General features: G+C 35.0%; 1 protein-coding gene across 1 annotated transcript; it reads left to right on the top strand.

Moving 5' to 3' along the window:
* The first annotated feature begins 556 nt into the window (after nucleotides 1-556).
* LOC145725348 (calcium-activated chloride channel regulator 1-like) lies at nucleotides 557-25,177 on the top strand. Its single transcript, XM_081974072.1, has 4 exons — nucleotides 557-1,093; nucleotides 20,837-20,990; nucleotides 21,049-22,896; nucleotides 23,088-25,177. Exons 1-4 carry the CDS (start codon nucleotides 941-943, stop codon nucleotides 24,557-24,559), a joined length of 3,627 nt encoding a protein of 1,208 aa, XP_081830198.1. The 5' UTR covers nucleotides 557-940; the 3' UTR covers nucleotides 24,560-25,177.

Here is a 25,177-nt window from a genome sequence, read left to right as displayed (position 1 = left end):
TTTTCATGTTCTTAACTTTTTCAGATCTGATAACGCAAGGACTTATGGAGCACTCGTCTCTACTCGGCTTCGTGCGTAAAAAGCTTCTTACAGCACTAGTTACGTAATAGACTAATAGAATGATTAACTCAATCAGTTTTGATCATTTCCGGCTTGAAATTTAAATAGTAGTTAAAGTTTCTGGACATATTACTTAACCCTCCACTTTGATTGTTTTCCAACTAAATTTGGTTATTTAAATAATTTGAACTTAAAGTAAACTTTTCAACTTTTCGGAACCGCTAAAATTTGTGAAGACATTTTCAAGCTTTAACTTCACCTGACAAACTTATTTCTAGCATGAAGTTGGACTGATATGCTGTAAGATAAAACGGCTTTAAAACCATAGTCTTCTCGTTACTGCTCCCGGCTCTTTCGCCAATCCATCGCAGTTCCTTCGGCTGCATTTTCCTTCATTTTAATATGCACCAGGCCCGATGTTGTGTGTTGGTGGTGGGGAGGACCGAAAAGCCCGAGGCGAAAGCTACCTGACTTACACTCGTGCTTTACCGTCGATCGCATCAATTGCATCCTGCACCGCGTCGTGGAAGTAGTGGGAGTCGATCAGCTTCGAAACCGCTCATCTTCAGCGAGCGAAAACTTCAGTCCGTCATCGGCCGACTAGCGTAGTAGAGCGCACCAACTCGCTCAAAATTGACCGTCATTTGTTACGTCGAGCGAGAATTAAAACTGGTAGCGAAGCGGAACGTCAAGTCCGATTTGTTGTTGTGTTGTTGTTGGTCGTCGTGGTAACCTGGTGAAGTTGAGGAATCGATACGAACTTTCAAGTTTACCACCTGCATTTAGTTTGCGGAACTTTTACTTTACTTGCGGACTCGCGATGAATCAGTGACAGTTTTGAATTAAAAAAATAATCATTTTGAGTATTGACTGGATCAAAATGGATAAATGGATTGCAATTGTGTGGATTTGGGGACTGTTAAATTGCGTGGCCAGTTTGGAGATGCGGGATGGCGCCTACGACAATTTGGTTATCAAAATTGCGGACAACGTACCTGAAACGGACTGCAGGAATATACTCTCCAACTTAGAGGTAAGTTTGATCAGAAATACACGACCAATTATTCATAATTACGCTCGTCATACCGCAAACCGTTTCCCATCGTGATGTGAAGTAACGCACTTAATTGAGCTTATTAATTAATGAACTAAGTAATAGGATTTAAATGCCCTGGTTGTGTGATTTGAAACTACCATCATTTGTCGTCTGAAAACTTTTTGAAAGGGTCCTCATTATAATAAATATGCAGGCTGAGGGTAGTGTGTTTAGTATTGATCAAACTTTTAGTCAGTGTTTTTAATGAAAGAGCCGTCATTATGTCTTATAATAATTATTTCACCTAAAACTAGTAAAACTTTTAAATTATTATAATTTTCAAGTACACTACCAAAAAATACCTCGAACGCACGGATCGATTTGAGTTAAACTATGTATTTTGAAAACAAATTTTATTTTCTCCAAGAAATTAGGAAGTCGTATTTCGATTGTTGGTATCAGCAATGATTATTTAAAAAAAAACAAGTTTGAATGTTTTCAATTATTGTACCTAACTGCTTTTATGGAAAACTACACATCATCAGAAATGTAGGTTGCAACTCGGATAATGAGTAGTATTATCCGAAGAGTAGACCGTCTACGCCTTTTTCAAACTATTAAATAAATGTCCTAAATAACCTATTAAATATTTCTACTATTGCTCAAAATCTCATAAAATGCTTTAAAATTGACTAAATTGCCTTGAAATACCCCGAAATTACTAGAAATTCTTTAAACTGCCTCACAATGCCTAACCTAACAACCTTCAGATAAAATATAGCCTAGAATTTACCAAATGTACCAAAACACAAATTATTGAAATCTTGCATTTTTCCTAAAAATTCAGTTAAAAAAAATAAAAAGATATCTTATCACAGCATAATGCGCATAATTTAAAATAACAAAATTTAGAGTATTAAATAGCTATTTATGTAACCAGTTACGAAAAGTTCGATTTTGTTGTAACGAATGAATGTTTGTAGGGCGAGCGCAGCGAGGTCCTACAATTTGAATGAGTTACACAATAAGACATTTTTGAAACGTGTTGCAAACATAATTTTTTCTAATTTTGACCAAAAAGCTGTGAAAACCATCTTTTAAAGTGATTTAACACAAATATTCACTTTCATAGCACCTTGTATAAACAGTGCCAACGACATGTTATGATGGATGTCGCCCATATGTTTCTGCGGAAATGCATAAAAACAGGGAGTGATGAAATGAACTTTTCATAACTAATTACATAAAGTTTTAAAATAACCTTTCGTAACTAGTTACGAAAAGTAAAACGTTTTGTCACTCTAATCAGTTTTGAAAAGTGTCACTTTATATGCCAAAATAAGAAAAACATTTTTTCAATATTTGTAATAGTGATGGGTAAATTAATGGTAAATTAAATATAAATATAATTGTGTTTCTGGCAGTTTAAACTTTGATACCGCATTTCTCCCTGACCGTAACAAATTTTGTAGTGTTTTTTCATGTTATTAGATGAAAAAGTATGGATAAAACAGTCATTTTCTCACTCTGGGTGCTCTGGGTTTGGCAAGCAATTATATGCCTGACTGTCATACTATGCTCAAAAGTTGCAAAAATCAGGGTTTCCAATTTTTACTCTACTATATCGGCAAATAACCGGTCATGGTAAATTTACGTCCATCATTAATAAAAATCATTTTTCTGTAGTACAGAGAATTAAGACTGCACCAATTTTGAAACAGTTTAAAGTTATTAATGTGAGGCTAAAAAAATCAATATATTCTACCACACGTTAAAAACTGAAAAACATAAAAAAAAAAAACTGTTATCTAGAGTTTATTTTCCGGTCTCGTTAAGCCACGGTAAAGTGCACTTCCATAGATAAAGACACCGTTCAAACAAGCTCCAAGATAATAAAGTGTCGCTGAACTCTAGCCGCCTAATTAACTCCAAATTATGATTTTTTTTTTCGAGGAAATGTAAGGATATAATCATCTCTCCATTAAGTCTTATCAGCTTCAAAAATGATCGATCTTGAAACCCTGGATAGTTGAGAACTAAATTGAATCACCACCAACGTAGTAATGACCGCAACGAATGCTATTCAATCCTCACCAAACAACTACGATTTAGATTTAATCTAGGGAGGTATCAAAAGCTTACATAAGGTTTCACATACAAGCGTGATTAATAATACTTTACCGTCATTATACGTTTTCGCTTCAGAATGGTAATTACAGTCTTCAGTGTTCTCAACTCTCTCAATAATCATGTTAAACTATTATGACGCTTTAAAGATTTTATACTTCTAATATAAAAAACAATTATACGTCGAGCGCAAGGCCCGTAACGACACTTAGCATTCTTGCAGCAAAGATAACGTTCATAACGAAAGATAAAAGCTCGTTTACCGGGAAATATTATTTCGGAATGCCGGAGACCGATCTTTGTGAGTGTTTCAGCTTTTTTTGCGCCCTAAGGGCCGGAAAACTCTGAGAAAATGTCTTTTTTTTAATACTCCTTTCCGTAAAGGTACACGTTGCTTTTTAGGATCGAATAAGTGGGGTTTAAGGTAGTCGGTGCGTGGAATAAAGGGGAAAAAATGAACCCTTTTAATGTTTTTGACTGAATTTTTCTGATTTAGAGGAATTTGCTTTAAAACAAAATGAACCTTGAAATCAACATTACTGTAATAATTATTATTATACATATAATTTAATATCAAAAAACTTTAGAAATGTTGCAAGTTGAGATGCTAAAAATGTAAAGTTCAAGTCAAGTTTCATGTTTTTAGAGCACCCATTTTTTCCAGTAGCGTGAAAGTTAAATCTCTCCAATTCAGGGATTCAGGGACACCCTGTATAACGAAACTCGCTTCAAAAATATTTATACAGCTAGTTCAGTTAATTATTAAAATTAGTATAAAGAAAGACTAAGACTGCAAAAACGAAAAATATCAAAAATGGTGATACTTACATGATCAAGTGATACATCACATCCTCTCATAAGTTACATATCACAAATTGGTTATTGGTTGCATAAAGAGAAAAAGTAAAAGAATTACTTACGAATCTAATTTGTAATTCTTTTAATTTAAAATGTAATTCTAAGTTGTTTCATTACTTTACTAAAATTGTATGTGTCCATTTTGAGTTAATCCAAAATAGACGTCTTGTACTTAAGGTCTAGACTAAACGCCAACTAACCAGTCTAATAATGATATTAATCGGGGATATATTTACCATAATTTGTAATACTGGTCGTCATCATAGGAAGTCGTAAACCATTCTAGGAAAGCTAGAGTAGAAACGGTAGTGCGGAATACTAATGCAACATATCGGTATTTAAAACAACATCCGGTCCGGCACTGTAGTTATATTCATCGGGCAACCAATCCGCAAATTGAGCAACCATTTTTAAGATTTTAATGCTCAATTGAACCCGTTAATAACACACGATTGCAAGCTGGGGACATTAGGTAATTTTTCCTGTCCAACAAGCTTGACAACGTTTTTTCTCCATTTCCTAATCATTATGCCTCGCATTATGCTTTAATCGTTGTTTGCAATGACGGTTTTTATTACAATCATGTGTTACATAGATTACCAAAAAGCTGTTATACGGGTAGATGATAAATAAAACAAACCCGATAGAAATGCACAGAAGTGTCAGACAAACATAAGGTTTGCAGACGATACAGCAATAAAGGCAGAGAGTCCTTTTAGATGATATTTTTAACAGGGAAAGCAAAAAAAAACAAATACCTGGTAATCTCAAAAACTACAATTGAAGACACACACTACAGGAAGGTAAGCAGTTGGACTACTACTTGGGAGCAATCATAAATTCCCAATTGTACCAAAATGAGGAGTTAAAGCTAAGAAAGCCTGGGAAGGATTGGTAAGGTCAATGTTCACAAATAGAAGAATCATTACATTAAGGTTTCTGGAATGTTCTGCATTTGAAATGTGGCTCTACAGACTCACATGAAGAACTAAGAAAACGACACGGCAGAAAGCAAGAAAATCTCTCTCTTACTATAATGCAGGGACGAATAGAGGGAAAAATGCATAGGAAGAAACAGGACATCTTGGCTGAGGAGTATCAGAGAGTGGACTAAACTTAGTGTTGATCAGTTTTTTCACGTTTTAATTGCGAATTAAGGAAGATGACATATGAAGAAAAAGATGTGTGTAATGTCTTGTTTATTTGGTTGCAAATAATTCTTCACAAAGCAAAAAAAATTGTATTACTGCTGTTTTACCTAGGAAGTAGGAAGGAATAAAATTATAATTTTGCAAATCGAGTGCAACTCTCTTTCATTCATCTAAGGGGATTTTTTTTAATGTGAGACGAGGAAGCATTCCGCTATTTCCATACGGATAATTACTAGGGCGAAAGCTTTATTATTATAATAAATTGTATGCAACATTCTCGATATTTTCCCATCTAAAGCTCATTAGCGCTGGCAGTTTTTTAAGCTTTGCAGTTGACCTTCCGACCTTGATACACACGATTTGTAAAGCCTAAAACGACTACCGGTTTTGGCTTAAACGCTTACAAATCAAGAATTACCGTTAAAGCACATCCACCGCACTAATCGTATTTAGTTGTGGCACGAGCTTTACTATTCAGGGTATACGCTATTAATTAGGATTTTTTGTTAACGACTTTAACATATTTCTTTGCTAGATTTGAATGCGACGATAAGCGCCTTTATACCGAATATAATTTCGGTGTGGAAAGTGTTATGCCGCTACGATGTACCGTTACTTCTTGGGATCTGGGTCCGGTGATGCTGCGAGTTGAGGTCAGAGGTGTCAGAGGCGTTTCTAACTAAAAACCAAGAAAGTTTTAGTCATATTTTGGTTTTATTGACTTCCCGGGATTTTTAGTACTAATTTTATACAGGAAAGGGTGATTATACATAGACTTATCGGTCAAACATACATAAAAGGTTTGGCCCCGGAGGTTGACACGCCCGGTATACGCCGGAAGTATATTCCGCAGGAAAGGGGAACTCTAGTGTTATATTATTCGGTTCGCAACGGTTCGTGATTTTTTCCGTCAAGCAACAGCGTATATACCGATTTTTTCATGGACTTTTTACTGCACAAAAGTCCAATATTTGTTGTTTTTGCAGCGTTTTAATTACAGTGCAACTCAAAGTTTACAAACCACTTGAAATGATGTATGTATTCGAAGTCAATAGTTTGAGCAGTTTTGACCAACACTAATCAAAAAAATTGTTACACATTCTGTTAGACTCGAACCACCTTTCTAGGTTACCAAAAATATTTCGCAGCCTGCAATACTAACAACTAAAAGTAAGATTCAGTGTATACAAATTGCTACACATTCCAAAATATACAAATTTATTTGACTCATTGCTGCAAACTTGGTTTGAGAAGATGTCAGCAGTATTTAAAAGCTTAGGACAGTTCCAAAATGGTTTCAGAGCTTTCTGATAATTTTTTAAACAATGGGGACGGTTTATAACACTTTTAGAGGCCCCTCTAGTAATTTTTGGGACCTATGAAAGGCCTATAGCATTTCCAAAAATAATAAGACACTTGGCAATTTTGAAAATTTCTTTAAAGTTTAGAACTCTTGTCTCTGGCAGGTTTTCAATAGTATCTAGAGGCTTCTGACATTTACAAAATAGCTCTAGATGCCTCTGACAATTTTCAAAAATTTATGAATTGAATGAAGAGCGTATGAAGTTTAGGATGGCATCTGAAAGTGCCAATTTTTGCAGCTGTGACGTCAACCTAATTTTGTTTCATTTTCGGAATCTGTTTTCCAAAATTTCCATTTTTTTAAGTATCTAAAAAAGGTCAAAAAAGGAGAAAATATTTCTATTATTATTAAGCCTCAATTTTATAAATGTACATAAAAGAAATCAAAAGTGTAAAACCTAACCTAACATAACACCAAAAATGACGTATTCTATTTAGCTGCTCTAAAAATTATTGTAAAAGTAAAGTTTTAAAGTGTAATAAGGTACATAATGAAAAATCTAAATAGAGATGAGTATGTTGTATTGAAATTATGAAGAAAAAGAATAATGTGAAACACAATAAAAAAGAATACCATTTAGTGTATAAAAAACTTTTGTAAATTTGAAAAGCTCTTAAATGTTGTGTTAGATACTGTGTGTGATGTTGTGTCGCATTGTTAAAAGCGACTAAAAACCAACCGAACGAAACGTGAAAAAAATACAAAAAAGAAAAATAAAGTTTAGTGACGAAGTAACAATTAAGTCAAAACTAAAAACAGTATAGAGTAATTAAAATAAAACAAAAATACCAACCAATTGAAACAAAACTGAAAAGTCCAAAAATGACGTTTTTAATGACATCACAGCACAATGTATACAATTTGAAATTGAAATAAAGAATGGTTTATTTGATAAAATTGACAAACCAAATGCTATAAATGTTTACAATAATTATAATTTTTAATGAAATTGACAATAATTGAAATTGTAACCCTTTTTAAATGACTGACAGTGCTGAATTAAAGGATTTAAAATTACATTTTAAACCAAAATGCTGATAAACTGCTAATCTACCATGTATAATAGATAATATATACATTCTTCCCTTCAGGTATCAAAACTATCTCTTAAACCTGTAACACCGCAATAGATAATCAAACATAAAGCATTTCATCGTGTTCTACTGGTTTAAATCAAATCGTGGGATAATTCCGGGTACCTTTTGTGAAATTGAAAAAGAGAACCCATCAGAAATCAGGTGCCCCAGTATCAATAAATCCGTGCGACCGGTTTCAAATATCCCTTTTCTTACGTTATTTTTCACACACACAGGTCGTTTCGGTTTTGAGCTTTTGTGTTCCTTGAACGAATACTGATTCCCACACTGATCTGCGCCCCCTCTAGTCAGGTGTTTTGGCCCCAAAGGGGTAAAAACACCCTGCAATTTTAATGATATCAGTAATGAATATGCAGCGGCACACCCAGACTTTAGTGATTGTAAATCTGAGGGTGGAAAGTTTTCTGGTCGTAATTTTTATAAAAACTCGTTTAAAAGAATAAACTAACAGGTAATTACTGAAAACAAACAAAAATTGATAAAATATCCTCGTTTTGTGCCCCGGCTGCTGCAACGAACGTGTGGACCTTTAATATCAGATAATAACTTTTTAAGTTATGAATATTGCTACGCTCGTAATGTTGCTGAATTTTAATTTCGTTAAGTCTGCCTTTTTAACGTCGTCCGCAGTTCTTGTTTATGTTAAAATTGTGCAAATTTCCACTTTAATTTCGGTCCCAGCTATGTTTTTTAATTATCTATTTGCTCGCCCGAGTCTTGAATTAATAAATAACATCCGAGTCTAAGAGCACGGAACGACGTTACTACTTTGACAAGAAGGTTTTTAATTTCTTAAACGTTGAAACCCTATAAAACACCGGGACTTAATTGAAACTGGACACCGCAAAGCCATCACCTACCTAAACGGTTTTTGTTTCCATAGAAGTTTTAGCACTTTTGCTACTTCATTAACTTCCTTCACAAACCGTATGTCGGCTATTTTTTTCTGCACGTACCAATTTTTTACGCACCACCAAAAACAGGTTGCAAACCTTTGGTTGGCAACCATATGGTTGTACGGTTGATACTGGGCACATGCTGTAAAAGCATCACTAATTTATGTTTTACCTAAAGTAGAAGAGATTTTTAGATTTTGCGGTCGAATTTCTATACAATAGATGATGTTTTGATTTCACGCTGGATTTATGTTGGGTTACTAGGCAAAAAGACATTACCAAATTTGTCACACATAAGATGAACCGGCAATCTTTGGTTGATCTAATTTTTAAAGCTCGACCAGTTTTTTGATCAGATTCAGTACAGTCCTTTAAGTTTATGTCTGTCTAGGTGTTAGGAATTATTTTTAAAAATATATGATTTACTATAGTACTATAGAAGCTTAGTAAACAAGACAATTACTAGAAATAATTATTTTTACTGAATTATCCTCTAACCTAATCTAAAAAAAATATTATTAACACATTTTAATTAAATGTTTTACATTTGCAATGCAATAATTTGTGTTTTGACGACGACTTTTAAAAACCACACTAAAAAAGCATCAAATCTAACTGTTTGGTATTATTGGTTTATGGTGTCTCTTTAGGTGTAGAATAATCTCGGACTAGAGAGAACGAGGACGGAACAGAAAATGACAGCTCCCAATGTCAACAAATGGGGTTTAATACTCTTTTTCAATTTAATTTGGGGTCAGAGAGTTCAAAAAACGTTTTTATTTTAAAACGCCAGAAAAAGGATTTTTACCTGTCAACTTGATATTTTTGACGTTAGGATTGAAGATATGCGTATAATTTTAGTTAAGTTAGATTCTTCATCTTCGAATTATCGAAACGTATTGCAAACTCATTTTTGGCGTTAGACAACTGTCAAAAGTAAGAAAACAATGGGGCCCAAAAAACATATTTTCAAAAATTAACTTTTAAATATTTTTTGACTCATTTTTTTTAACGAAAACGGGTCTGTCTTCTTTAGAACACCATACCACTGATTTTAGCTGTAAATTTATCATTTTTGACAATAGGCTTGGTGTTCACCATAAAATAACGTATTCTATTTAACTTACATACATAGAAAAGATCCAAAAAGATCGTAAATTTATATTTTATGTAGATAATCAAAACAAACGGGACCAAAATAGACATTAGCACTTATGGTTTTGAAGTTTGTTTTACAGTGTAGCATCATTTGTTCAGGCTTGTTCGCAGAAGCAATTTTTAATAACCAGTTTCCAATTGAAAATCAGAGAAATCTCTCATTTGATAGTGGTCGTACAACATCTGGTGATCATTTGTTAAAAGCTCACAGGACAATGACATTTCTCTATTAGTTGGAGATTTTCTCTGCAAACAGACCTTTTTTCGTTTGTTATGTTAGGTGGGTTGATTGGGTTAGTACAGTCAAAGTCTGACCTAAGTTTCCTCCCTGACAGTTTTATTGCTCCAATGACTAAACTATAGCAAGAAGTTCGTTTTTAAACTAACATCTGTTCGCCAAATGTAATAAAATTTGTAAGCAAGCCACAGTGTATACATTGTTGCTACTGAACCTTCAATTTAAAGATGTCAAAACATTCATAATTTACAAACTTTCTCTGTGTAATGTCAATTTTGGGTAGACGTAATAGTGCATTCCTAGTAACTGCACGTACTATACAACACCAATAAAGGTTGTTTTCAACGATGGCAGTTTATTAACAACACCGATTCTAGTGATGAGCCAAACATTCGTATAGGCAAGGCAAGAAAGTGGGTTATAGATGCCAGTAAAGGTCTCGCCGCTTGGTATTTACCGCATTGCCACATCGAAAAAGTTTGATCAACAAATTAGCGAATAGTGATTTTCCGAGAAAGCTTACTCGATATGTGACTAACAGACTCAGCGGTTTTGTTCTGAATCGTGACGACACAAACGGAATCGGTAATGACTGTCCTTTGCTAAGGACGTGTCCCTTTACAGGGAACTATTACATCAATTCCCACCAACGCAGACAATCAGTGGGGAATCTTCCTTAATTAAAACTTAAAACGAGAACCGTTTATGCACCCCTATCTGGATTTGAACAGGTCCTCGATATAATTAAATTTCAGGCCGTGCAAATGTCACTTAAACGTATCTGCATACTTTCTGCAATTTAGAGAAGGCTTTATTTACATGTCAAAAGGGACGAGGGGACAGAGACAAAGAAAACTATTTAAAGGGAGATCGAAATTACTCGAGCGGCTTTGATCTTTGTTGAAGGAACTCTCTCAAAGAATTTTTCATTGAGTTGGCATTAGCATCTTTGGGATCTAATTGCAGATCGACCTTTAAACCGTACACGCCTAGCCATTGTAAAACGAATATTTCTAGCTAAAACCAGTCGGACTTCTATTGTAACAACAATAATCCATATTCAAATTTCGTCTACACGAATTCATATAAGCACGACACCACAATGAGATATTGTTCTTGGTTGTTGCGACATTGGTCGACCCCAAAACTTCCTAATGGCCGTGGAGGACTCATTGGTCGACGATAACACCGTTTCGTACTTTAAGTTTTAGCGGCACACTTCGGATAGTTCGGTTCGCTGGTGAACTTTGACTTCTTAGTCCTCGTTTACAAGTTTCGGACACACTCTGATGGCCGATATGGTTAGCGAAAAGCGCGCTACCGACTTTCTTAAAATTCGCTTTGTCGAGAAACTGTTAAGATTGTCCGAATTGCCGCTGGAAACTTGAAAGTTTTGCTTTCAAACTTTGTAGAAACAAGTTTCATTAATAATATTGGGCGTAAAAGTGGTGTTTACCGGCAAACTTTTAACGACTCAGATCAGGAAAAGAGCAACTTAGGAATTTGTCTGAAAGAGAATGAATCTAAGGAAATTCAAGATACTTCAAAGTGAAGCCAGTTTTTTACTTACTAGACTTTGCTCAAAGTCTAGTAAAACTTTAAACTAACTTAGAAAGTAGATTTTAATTACTCACGGAGTTACAAGTAATTTGTTTGAAGTTCGTTTGTGACAAAAGTTACACTATGAAAACTTTTTTCGATGAATATTGAACGTTCTTTGCAAAACTAAGCTGTTTATAAAAGTTGAAAAACTTTTTTCACTTTTTTAAAAATTAATTAATTTTGAAAGTATTCGAAATGTTTCAATCACGGATCCTTTTTGCTATAATTACAATTTACTGTAATTTCTATTTACATCAGTTAACATTTTCAGATTAGCATGGTGTTCTAGTAAAGGTTTTTCCAGTAAAGATTTAATTTTTTTTTTACAATTTAATATTTCGCAATTTTTACTTTAGGGCTGATTCAATTTTAAAGGCTTTCTTCCATATTCTTGTTTTTTACATTATGTAAGTGGCTTTGCTCACCCCCACCAAGAAAAAAGTAGTATTTTTTGTTTTCTACTACTACTGAGGAGTTCTGTTCATCAATTTTACACTTTTCTGTCTTTTTTGATACCACTAAAAACGTCGAATCTACTTAGTAAATAAATAGTTTTTTTGTAAAACCACCAAGAAAAATTTCGGGACATTATTTGTTCAGGAAACCAAGCACAAAACAAACAAATATTGCAAACTGGATATGTAATAATGAATCAAAACGACAACAAAATTGCGTGTAAAAAACTGTAATTACTGTAGTTAAATATAATAAAAAAATGCAAAAAAAACGCTGATAAAACTTGCTCAAATTTGCCGCAAAGTTGCGTTATAAATGAATTATTGCACGAGTTTGCATTGATTGAAAATGCAGAAATTGGCAAAGAGGTCAGTTTACAGTTTACTACAAAATTGTTGAGAATACCTTTTAGCAGAGATTAGTTGCAAAATTGCTTGTTAAAACCTGCATAGAATTCCGTTTCAAATAAATCGCAAGAATGAACTGCAAAATTGCTTGTAAAAACGCCATTTGAATTGATGAAAATTTCAGAAACGGACAGAAAAGAAATTGTTGAATTTTACTGCAAAATGACAGGCATCAACTGCAAAATTACATTAAAAGGTCCTATACAAATTTAAACAAAAAAAAAATGTTTTTTTACTGGATACTATTTCTTTTATTTTATTAAAATACAACTAGGTAATTTTAGATTGGTTAATTCGGTTAATTCAGGATCAAACTTGGCCAAAAAGTGATTTTCTAGTCAAAAAGTTATTTGAACACTCATACGTTTATCCTAATGTAAGTCAAACAAATGGTGATTTACATTTTCTATATCACACAAAATGCCAGAGTGAGTCAAAGTTAGGTTAGGTTAGGCCATGTTATGTAAGTCATAAATTTGATGTCAAAACACTCCTAGTCCGAAAAAACTTTATTAGGAATATACAGCATGTTGAAATTTAATTTTAAAGAAAGATTGGTATGTTGCATCACTCTGTAACTCTCAAAATAACCGAGTTGGAGGGTGGCATTTACTTGACAGGTTTAGTATAGGCACTATATAGGGTGGTCGAAAGTAAATTCAAAAAGTTATAAATTAATATAATTAATCACCCTGTAACTGTCAAAATAACTGAGTTACAAGACTCAGATACAGGTGAGATACTTTTGAAATACTTACAAAATTTGGTTTTATACTTTAACCACAATTTTGTTGTCGTTTTCTTACCTTTTTAATAATTGAATGTTCTTAAAAATTGTCTCTATTTATGGAGCTAATGGAAGTAAAATAATTTCGAAAATAACATAGTTATTGACTGTTATTAAGTAAACAAGTAGCAAACAGGATATTATAGTTCCGATTGCATTATTTTTTCCTACCAAAAAAATCAACAACCTAATGGAATACACAAACCTATAAAGTTAAAAATGACTGATGAAGGTAATTGTAAATAAAGTTCGTACTGTAATGGCAATATTGAATCTGCTTACAAGTTATTGTTCAGCGTATTGTTATTTTATTACCCTGAATTGCCCAAGAGTTTTATTATATTATTTATCGGGGTTATAAAGTTGTGTCACAGTTGCGGTTTGTTATATCGCTGGCTTTCCTAAAGAAATATGACTCTTTCAAGTGATGTTAAGAATTTATAGTATTCAGCACAAAAACCCAAGGTTGCACCTTGAATGTGATTGCCTATTAATTTAACGCAGTCATAATCGTCAATTACTCATCAAGCTGAAATAATTGTAAACAATATTCATACAAGCAGGATTAGCCTTGAAAGTAATCATCTTTGCCGCATTGTTCATCCTTTTACCTTCACCAGCTTCACCTACTCGACGATTTCCTTGTTCGGTGGCATTTTATTATCCAATAGCACTTTATCGTATAGAATAGAAGAAAAAAAAAAGATGTTCGAGAATAATTTTCGAGCGGATAATGTACTCCAAAGTGTTCTCGAGATGGGATTATCACCGGTTCCGATTGAATATTAATGGGCCATTTAATACCTTGAAGTTTTATATAAAAATGCTAATTCGAGAGGAAATTAAATTGTTTAGTTGGAGATGGCGTAGGTGGCAAAGAACGTAAAAATGCAAATTTGTCTTTGGTTGCCTATTTGAAGAAAATAATATATTATAAAAGTCTTCAAAAACTTGATTCTAAGGTGTGCATCAGACGCTTAAAATAAAAATAATTTCTAGGAATAGTTTAATTTGCACCAAAAACAATCAGGTCACTAAATATAACGAGATTGTGGATAAAGAAGCATTTCCGGACAACCATTGTCTTTATCGGAGTTTTTTATATTGCTATTTAAAGACACAATAAGGACAATGCAGCAAATTTGAGAATGATTAGTTAGTAACGCATCATTGTTCACAACATTTAAACAAGATTGTTTGATGTCTTTATAGGAGTAATTTTGGTGTAGGAAATTAATAAAAAAATTGTTGAGTCATGTTATTGAGCTGTGTGCTACTGAAGTTGTAGGTTATGTTAGATTAGGGGGTACAAGCACATGTTCAGCATTTGCGTTGGTAGTGTTGACCAATCACAAACTTAGTGTGTTATACCAGGTTGACCTGATAATTAAAAGGCTATTTAATACATTATCTACTTTTTTTTTTCGAATCATATAAAAAACAAAAGTTGATGATGGTTCATCAGATAGAATGAAAAAAATTTCGAAAACGCCACGTATCCAACTTGACTTAATCTAACCTAACCTAGTTTAACTGCACATGCACAATGCATCTTTATATTGGACACTCTGTATTATACAAATAATTGTAGGAGGTAAAGACAAAGCCCTTTAGTGTTAAAATTTAATAAATGCAGCGGCTTCTATATAAAACCGTTACTAGGCCAAAGCCTAATTAACTTTTTTGAAAATTTTGGAAAAATACACAAAAATTGTCTCGGATTTTGACGCCCTCTAGCGGCGATATGCGTAAAAATTAAGTAAATATAAAAAACCAAAATAAGAAGTAAAAGCAATATTTGAGAAATGTACTGGTTTGTTGTAACAACTTTTTAAGCTGAAAATATAATAATAATTCATAAATATTCTATCTGAATCGTGCAACCTTAATCAGACCGTAACAAAAATTACGCAAGATGCACCAAACAAATTAACTCTCAATAAACCCAGAAAATACCATTCTCACAGCATCGATGCAACGTTCATTTGATCCTTTGCCATTTACTTAAGACTGTTGCGGATCGTGATGTTCGGTCACGATCTGGGCATCTTCATCCCACTAATGCCGATCTCGATTCGTCGATTTCGTCGAATTTGTATATAAACTAGGTGTTTTTGCGGTATTTCCTTTACAGGAGAAAAAAAACTGGGCATCCTGCCTTTTAACCTTATTGTTCCTTTGTAGGGGCTGATTGCCAGACTGAATCGAAAAATGTACGCTTGTTAGCGTCATCTTGTTGAAAATACTGAGAAGTATTGACACATCATCAGAGTTCGCGAGATTCGCTTCATTAGACCGAACCATAAAAAACTGCTCTGGTAGTCAACTAAAAGCGAAACAAAACGTTTTCACACAAAAAAAGAAACTTTTCCGATTAAATTTGAGAAGATTTCTACTGTTTTATGTAAGTGTTTTACTACTAACAACTAACTATAAAGCCACTTTCTTCTAACTGGTTTCAGAAGTGTGTCAAATTTTTAATAACCCAGCGTAATTGCAATTATAATTGTTGTAATGTCAAAATGTCGTGGTTTTTAAGCACTGAAAGTGGTTGATACATGTAAAACTGTCATGTCTTAAAAACTCCCCTCTTAACACCACATTATCGACCATAAAATTACCGTTTAAACCGAGCTCGAAAAAGGCTATATTCTAATTTAAAAGATTTTCCACTACGAGCTCGTTCGCACCTTTTAAATTACATCGAATCAGGATGATTGAAAATCTCTTTTGTTGAACCGAACAAAACGACGAGTCTTTTAGAGCGAAAGCGTTAAATTATTATACACTGTATTAGGAGCTTTTATTCCCTCGCGATTTTTGAAATCTTTCACTGATGTACACACAACGTTCTGGAAAATGGCCTTTTGTTCCTTTCGACGTAAAAGGAGGGGAAAGTTTTTGTCCTTGGTAATTTAATTTCGTAATTCTTGGGGAGGGTGCCAACACCATTATTAACATGATTACATTTTAGAAATTAACTTTCATCAAAACTGAACACACTACAACCAAAATAACCGTGGGATTCGAAAATACTAAAGCGCAATTTTACTCCTCGCCTATTTGTATTCAGGTGTTAACCCATCAGCAAATAAACCACTGTTTGACTTTAACTTTTTTTCCCTCGAACGTAATTTTGGGTTTGCGTACTATAAATCCATTACTCAAGAGTCAAAGAAGCCATCATTTTTTTGACAAGATTAAAGATCACACTCTAATTTTTCCATTACTACTCACTGAAGTCCGGTATATAGTTATTCAATTATAACAATGCCCATTTTCTCTAAAAAGCCACAGACCCGGATTTCTAAACTTAATTACTTAGAACCCGACGAAGCCTATAATTCATAAAATCATAAGGCCGGACCTGTACCGTTCAAAGTGGTAATTGGCCAGAAGGTAAAAGATCTTCAAGACTCTGTATTTATATTTACATTACTTTACGTTGACTCCGTACGGGGATCTTCACAATCACGAGATGTTCTGTACAGTTTTCTCACGGGTTCTCTAAATGGCTTTGCTTGCCTAACAGTTAATTTCGAATTAGGTACGTTAAAAATACCCGACGCTGTCTTTAAGTCTGTTTTTGTCTTTTTTATACTTGCAACGCTTGGGGATAGCTTTTTTCTAGCCATTTTTGCTTAGGTAAACCAACAGGTGAAACTTAATTGTACACTTTAAGTCGGTCGATTTAACGCTAACTAGCGTTAATACGGTCATTTCATAAAATATGAACAAAAAAATAGTTTTAGACGAACTTTGACGAATTTGCTGATAAAGCGTTTTTAGTCTTAATTGTTTTATTAATAACTGGAACTGAAAATTGGGATTTTATAAAATAAAACTACTTACATTTTTAAAGAATTATGAGGTCTACACAGGAATGTTTTTCCAAATTGCACCTTTGATCTGCTTCATAAAGTTAAAATAGAGGTTGTGTACAGATTTCAATAGTTTGTGACTAACATAACGTGAAAACCTTAATACAACCACACTTTTTTTATTTCAGCCACAAAAACATGAAAATAAGTTTACATTATATTTATTTTCTCATAAATGCGTTTAAAGTGTTGTAAAATGGTGTTATCACTCTCCAGGGGTTGCTGCTTTTAATAAAGTTACTCGTGGATAAAATGTTAATTAAAATTTTTCATCCTTGTTCAATGGGGTTTTTAATTAACTGCAATTCCCTGAAGGTGTTAACTTTTGAAGCCTAACAGACTTCAGTGTCGTGATTAAAGCGTTTCTTATATGGTTGCATTTTAAAAAAGATTGTCGCGTTATGTTATAAAATTTCGAGTAAAGAACAGAAACTCGAAACGCACCCCTGTAAACTAATTATTCAGAATGCTTCAGAGCACTTTATACTTACTGGAAAAGTAGGGGTAGACCGCCGATAATTTTTATTAATTTACACTTGCATACAAAATACCTTGAAATGTCGTTGAAATGCCTTTAAAATACCTCACAATGCTTCTATTATTGCTCAAAATGCCTTAAAACTACCTAAAATGCCTCAAACTTCCTCGAAATACATACAAATGTCTTTAAATTATTTAAACTGCCTCAGGAGACCTTCAAATGTTTACCTACACATTTGTCGCATTCTTAAATTTAGTTATAATTCCCCTGGTATTGAGATAATGATAAATCTTGATGAAATACACCCCTTTGACAGTTTTTAGGTTGGATTAAGTAGCATGTCTGCTTTTACAATTTGTACATGTCGATAAGGAGTAATGATTCAATAAAAATGACTTCCTCAGGTTACGTGATTGTTTTTCCAAATTTTAAAGACCCGAAAGCTTAAAATTGTTTTTTTTTAAAGGTCACGTGACAGTTGAATTGATTTTCTAAGGTCAGATGACTGTTTTTCTAAATTCTGACAAACAAAAAATATTTTTTGTACGGTTGCCTGAAATTACCGGTTATAATATGACGTTTGCACGAATTTTCTAACTGTCATAGTAACCAAGTTAGCACGTGTCAAATAAAGACACTTGGGTATCAATTAAAAGAAACAGTTGAAAAATTGGTAATTTAAATTTAGGCAGTACTAAAGTTGTAGAAACTACGTCACGTGACTTGATAATTCAATTTTTGAGCTTGCAACATTGTAAAAACCAGTTGACATTGTCAAAAACAATCACATGAACTTCAAAACGCAGTTTAAACTTTGAAAAATGGTAAATTAAACACAGTCACCTAGTCACAGACAGTTGTTAAAACTTAAATTGCAAAATACACGTTACGTGACGTTGAAAATGCAATTCTGCATGTTCTTGCAACATTGTAAAGGCCAGTTGACATCTGTCAAAATTAGTCACGTAACCTTTAAAATGTAGTTTAAAATTTTGGTAAATTAATCTTAGACTATTTTAGACAGTTGTAAAAGCTGAAATTGCAAGAGACACATCACGTGACTTCGATTAGGCCATTTAAGAGCTTGCAACACTGGCAAAGCCAACTGACACCTGTCAAAAATAGTCACGTGACTCTAAAATGTAACTTCAATGTGGATCTTCAATGTGGTAAATTAAATTTAGACAGTTGTAAAAGCTGAAATTGTAAAATACACGTTATGTGACGTTAATAATACAACTTTGAGCTTACAACACTGTAAAGGCCAGTTGACACCTGTCAAAAACAGTCACCTGACCTTAAAAATGTAGTTTGGTTTACATGTTGAAAAAGTGGTGAATTATTATAATAATTTGTAATGAATATTGTTTAAACTCAATATCATGTAACAAAGATTTTACCATAATAATTACATGTGCCTATGCTGTTATGTTCAATTTTCAGTCAATTTTGTTATATTAATAAACTATATTGTCTACTGCAATGTATTTCTTAAAATATAGCAAAGTTTACTTTATTTAGTTTTCGTTCAAAATTCATCACAAAACATTTTGAAATATACAAACAATGTCTCAAATCAAAATACTCTCAAATGCCTTAAAAATACCTCAAAATGCCTTGTAATTCCTCACAATGCTTCGTAAAAATGGGAAAATGCCTCATAATACCTCGAATTACCTCGAGTGTGTACTCCAAATTACCTTGGCGATCTACCCCTCCTGAAAAGTGCAAGTAACAACTTTTTTATTATGTTAATTTTATTTACCTATCTGAACAACATTGATTTCGCTTTAAATACTTGTTGTTTTTGATTGAAAATTTAAAAGCTTAAGGAACTGTAATTTGTGCTGTAATTAGCTAGGTTTTCTCTATAAACCACACAAAACTTGCTCTCCTTTTAATGAACATATTTTACTACCTAACGTCCCAAATTGCAATTTAAACCGCAGAAAGCAGTAAAATGGCAAAATTACGACTTCCTATGCACTCATAAAATTTGTTCCGGACGTCGCGTCGGGTTGGCAATTCCTGATTGGACAATCACAAAAGTCTTTACAATTAAAATTGTATGGAGCAGATATAGGGCAATTGGCGGTATTGTCAGTTATCGAAGCAACGCGCTAAATAAAAAGCTTAACATTTTTTAAAAATGACGCGGACCAAATATTACAGCGGTTTTTAAAGTGGTGCGATAATCGGAACTCGACCGTGAAAACATCACGTCTCCTCTTCACTAGATCGACAAAAAGCCAATATTCGATTAAAATCCGGGCGCGAGGCTTTTATTTCCAGCTTTTTTCCGATCACCCGGTAATTAATCGAAACCGAGCAAGCAAAAACCGCCAATTCTAGAATAATTCGATTACTGTTGTTGGTACTACATGTAGTCTTGACTTGACTTTTGCAATAAGCTTGGTGAAGCAGTAAATCTAAAATACATCAGCACCTGTCCTGGTGACTAAAACGAAAGAGAAGGGGAATTGGAATCGTGACGAATAATCCTTGAAAGGATGCAAAGAATAGATAGTTATATACACGCCAGTTTTATTTGCATACAAAACTGAATTTTAAACGTTCAAGTTAAATTTAAAAACCAAAGAACAAAGCCTCCGGTATGAGGCAACAATTTCAACTAAAATTGAAATGCCCGTCGGTCTTGTACTGTAATTTATAGGTGGTAGTAATGAAATCTTTGGGTTACCGGCCAGCAAATAAAATTGATATCCAAAAGACATCAACCGGCAATGAAACGGCCAACCTCCGGAAAGTATGATTTTCTCATGCCAAGGTTAACAAACCGAAAATGTTTGAAATGAAAAAACGGTAGGCAGCAATTTTCTTTGTTGCCATTTAGTTCGCCTACGGAATGCCGATCCTAATGAATCTATTGTTCCGAACTGGTGTATCTGTCTTATTAAAGTAGCATACAAAATTGTTTAGTTTGACTGTGCCTACTGCTCGAATTGGGGTATGATCTAGATTATATTAGAATGAAAATAGGATTAATCACTGTTATGTATATTTGAATTTATTCTGGTGTTAACTAAGTTAACTCAAGTTTTACTTAACTCGTATTATATATAGAACGGTTTGCATATAAATGATTTGAATACATTACAGCAACTGCAAATGTCAATATTACTTCTCCTTCTTGGTGGATTAAACCACTAAACCAACCCCGATTTGCTTACAACACCACGCGACAACGTTTACTCACTCTTTCGTTTTTTTATTTCAGTTAACCCTAACAAGTGCATCGCAATACCTGTTTTCCGCCCTAGACAGTCGAACCTACTTTCGATCGGCAACTGTTTTGCTTCCGGCTTCGTGGCCGGAATCCTGTTCCCCTTCTGCAGTTTCGGGAGCTTCTGGCGAAATTTCTGATATTACTGGTAAGTAACCCTTTTTTCCCCCAGCTCGAATATCATAATCAACGAAAATTAATTGCAGTACTGCCAGGTGATCCGATCAGAGGCCAACTCTTCACCCAACAATCATTGGGATGTGGCCAACCTGGTGATCAAATATTCTTGAGCTATGAAGCGTTGCAGCTTAAGAATACTACGTTAAGCCGATCATTGATCAAGGAATTTGCCATGTACCGATATGGAGTTTTTGAGGAACAGGGTTACTTCAATGATCCTGTTTATCCCACATGCTTTTTTGATGATGTTGCTAAGAAACCTAAAGTGACTGGTTGCTCAGATGTGGAAATCCACGACAATGGAATTTGTTCTGCAGACTACAACTTCCACTACAATGCTAGTGAAATGGTAGATCCTGAGGCAAGGTCTTCCATAATGTTTGCTGCAGAATCTCCTAAAGTTACCATGTTCTGTGATGATGGCAACCATGATCGTTTTGCTCCAACCAAGCACAATTTGATGTGTCAAAGAAGAAGTGTTTTAGATGTGATAATGAAACACCAGGACTTTACTGCGGGAATTGACCAGCACAGCTACAATAACAACCAAATAGCTGACACAACACCTTTGATAGTCTACAAGAAGCAACTTCTAACTAGATACGTCTTTGTGGTTGAAAACAGCAAAGATATGCTGCAAAGAGAGTCGTGGAGTTATCTCCGTCTGGCTATGAGATTTTGGGCTAAATATGTGGTGCCAGACAACACTGAATTGGGGATGGTTCTATCCACAGCCAACCCTACTAAACCATTCAAAATTTTGAGCGTCACTAATGGTGCTAACAAATTAGGAACCACATCACACAGAGATAATTTCTACTCTGCATTACCTTACACACCAAGTGAAACCACCCATCCTGGCTGTCTACACTGTTCTCTGAAAGTAGCCATGGATATGCTCCTAGATCGAACCAGAACCCACGGACCTGCCAGCAACGTAATAGTAGTCATAGCTCCAGGTATGACCCTCACCGACCAAATTAGAAACATGGCAGAAGACCTGAAGAAAAACCGCATCAGAGTTGCCACCATAAACTACCCAAACATAGTCAGACCCAACACTTTACGTTTCCTAGCTGAAGAAACTAACGGAGTTGACTATACAGTTTTTGAGAAAAAATCCAACGTTGAAATGACTTTACTTACAACCTACTTTGAGCTGCATAACGTTCTGCAAGATGTGGTGAAAACCTTCTACTCGGGCAGTCAGGCTGATCTACCCATGGAAATTCATAGAAGAGAAATCACAGACAAAACTGGACGTCCTCTGGTCAGCGGTACTTTTATCATGGATCCCAGTCTCACAGAACCAGCTCAGTTCACCTTCTTCACCTACAACAACTACGCTCCCCTTTTCAAAGGCTTGAAACTGACCAGCCCTAGTAACCACGTCTATGACACTAGAACCGACATTTTCATTGACTTCAAAATGATTACTTTGAACGCCAATTTATCAGAAAGCGGCACCTGGACTTACAATCTGGAACCTTATTCTGGAAATCCCCAGCCTCATTACTTGCAAGTAATCGCAACGCCATCTTCAGCCTTTGTACCGGTTGTAAGAACATCCTTCAGAATTCACAAATTGAGCGCCGGGTTATTCGTGTTGCTGGCTGAAGCTAAGTACGGAGATTTGCCTATTTTGGGGGCTAAAGTGGAAGTGACACTAATCAAAATGGGGGTGAACGACACAATGCCACACAAGTCCATTGTGTACTTGTTGGATTCTGGTTCTGGTGATCCGGATATTACCAAAGGTGATGGGGTTTACACGAGATACTTCAGTCCTGAGGATGCTGGGTTGTACACTTTTGAAGCTGTCGTCACCAACAATGATAATACAGCTTATACGTGGAGTTCGTCGAAAAGTTCCGGTAAGTTCACTTTTTATGGAATCGAGTATGAATTAATCGTGTGTATACATAACAATGGAATAGCTTTCAGCTTGATGCACACCTAGGTGTGCTGTTAAATATACACAATTTAACAGCACACCTAGTTTAGGATATACAAGCAATTATGTTTCTTATTTAGCAAATTTATATTTTTATTTTCTTTCTTTCAGATGAAGCCAAACCTTGTTGTGGAAGTTCCATCAAAAGCAACGGCGCCCAACAGCTGTCACCATTCCAAAGATCCTTACCAAAGCAAACCTTGATGATTTCCGTTGAAGACATCAAAGAACAACTTGAAAGCCCGAACATACAAGTAGGACGAATTGGAGACCTGAGGGTGGAAGTGTACCCTGAAGATATGAAAGCGAAACTGACCTGGACCGCTCCTGATATGGGTGGACATCGAGTGTCCCGTTATGAAATTAAATTTGCCCATAACGTTTTGGATATTTTGGACAAATTTGAGACGGCTACCATGTTGTGGGACACTGGTAGTAACGGGCCTTACCCTATGGATCCTGGATCGGAAACTACCTACATCTTGGATGTGTCAACTAATAAGGAATTGTTGGACAGGCCCATGTATTTTGCGGTGAAATCTTATGGAACCTTAGGGTCTGACCTCTCAGGACCAGTGTCTAATTTTGTTAGAGTGGTAATACCATCGCCACCTCCACCTTCAACTATTGCAGTGACCAATTCGCCAAACGCTATTTGGCCTGATCACGTTCATCCAGTTGGTCTTGACACTGTAGGACCCAGAATTGCTAAAAGCATGTCCATAGGACTAGAACTGATCCTTCCCGTTGTAATTGGAATAATTTTGCTTATAGTCCTACTGGTGGTTTACTGTTACTTCTGCGTGGTCAGAAAGAAGGCCAACAGTAACCATAAAGCAGCCAAAGCTAACGCAATTAAAAAAGACAACTTAAACTCCACTATCACCATAGTGCCTAGCAGTCCTCAACACAACTCACCTCAGCACACTACTTACCAAGGCACTGAAGCCCCAGATCCACACCAAGTTGGAGTCCCTGTTAACAACTACGCCTATGAAGATGACACGAAAAAGCGTTACTCCTTAGTAAACCAGCAGGAGCAGCAACTGATTGAAGAACTGAAGCAACAACAGCAAATGCAACTTCAAAGAGACAATAATTTACCTCCAGCTTACTCAGGCTTAAGCGTCATTTCCACCAACACCATTGCTAGAAATGGTGGTCAACCACTGAGCCCTTACAATTCTTGGAGCGCGTCTCAACTTCTTCACGAGCACGAAAGGAGGTACAGCCCCATGGAGAATATGATGAACGAAGAACCTTTAATGACACACCAGGAAGTCCTGGCTCAAGTAGACCACATGTCCATTAACGGTCAAAACATGGATCATATGAGTGTGAATGGACACGCCATGGTTGAACAGTACCCACCTCCAGTACCGCCGTTGCCAGCTTTCAACAATGGTGGCTACCCGGTGAATTACGCCATTTATGGGGTACATCAGGGTACCAACCCCCAAAACCAAATTTACCAAAGCATGCCCAGAGCCGAGCAGGGAGTACAATTCAACCAAAGTCTTCAGGGTTCCATGAGTTCGGTCAATAGCGGTGAAAAGAAACGACGCAACGTAACGATGGTATAACAATACGTTGTCTACAAGAGTGTGAGTGTAAAGGAAAATGAGACTTGCACCAGTTTTCTGTAAAAGTGTGTACATAACTTTGCTAGTCAGGACTGTTGGTGTCTTGTGTTGTACCTTTCAAACAGTGGCGACGCTTTTATTATATGAACACATCTTTATAGGCTACGTCACTGAATTATACTCGAGCTAAAAACGTTAAGAAGCAATAAATTACTTAACTAGTTTTGTAAAAGCGCACAACTTTGTGTAAAAGTACCTAAACTACATGAACCATATCACATTGTGTACATTTTTGTCCAAATTAGTTTTTCGAATAGATTCGATTTACTAACTATAATAAAGCCAGTACTTAGTGTTAAGTGTAAGTTGTACAAAAAAACGGACTTAATGTAAGGGATCAACACTTTTTTGTTCGGATCGCGAATGGAATGTTGAAAAGACTGATCTCACTATTAATGATTAGCTGTTTGTTTTTTTATTTTGTTGTTGAGTGGGATTGATTATTTTGATATTTTATTGTAAATACATGTTTTTTTTTACTTGTATAAATATCTTGTACAAAGTAGTTTTAGGCTTAAAAACTTTGACGCCAGTAAATGTTTGTCGTAAACCTAATAA

Source organism: Ips typographus, linkage group LG1 (assembly GCF_016097725.1).
Source record: "Ips typographus isolate SLU linkage group LG1, UJ_Ityp_2.0, whole genome shotgun sequence".
Classification (NCBI taxonomy): Eukaryota; Metazoa; Arthropoda; class Insecta; order Coleoptera; family Curculionidae; genus Ips; species Ips typographus.
The sequence above is the reverse complement of the archived record's forward strand: the minus strand, read 5'-3'. Positions and strand labels throughout refer to the sequence as shown.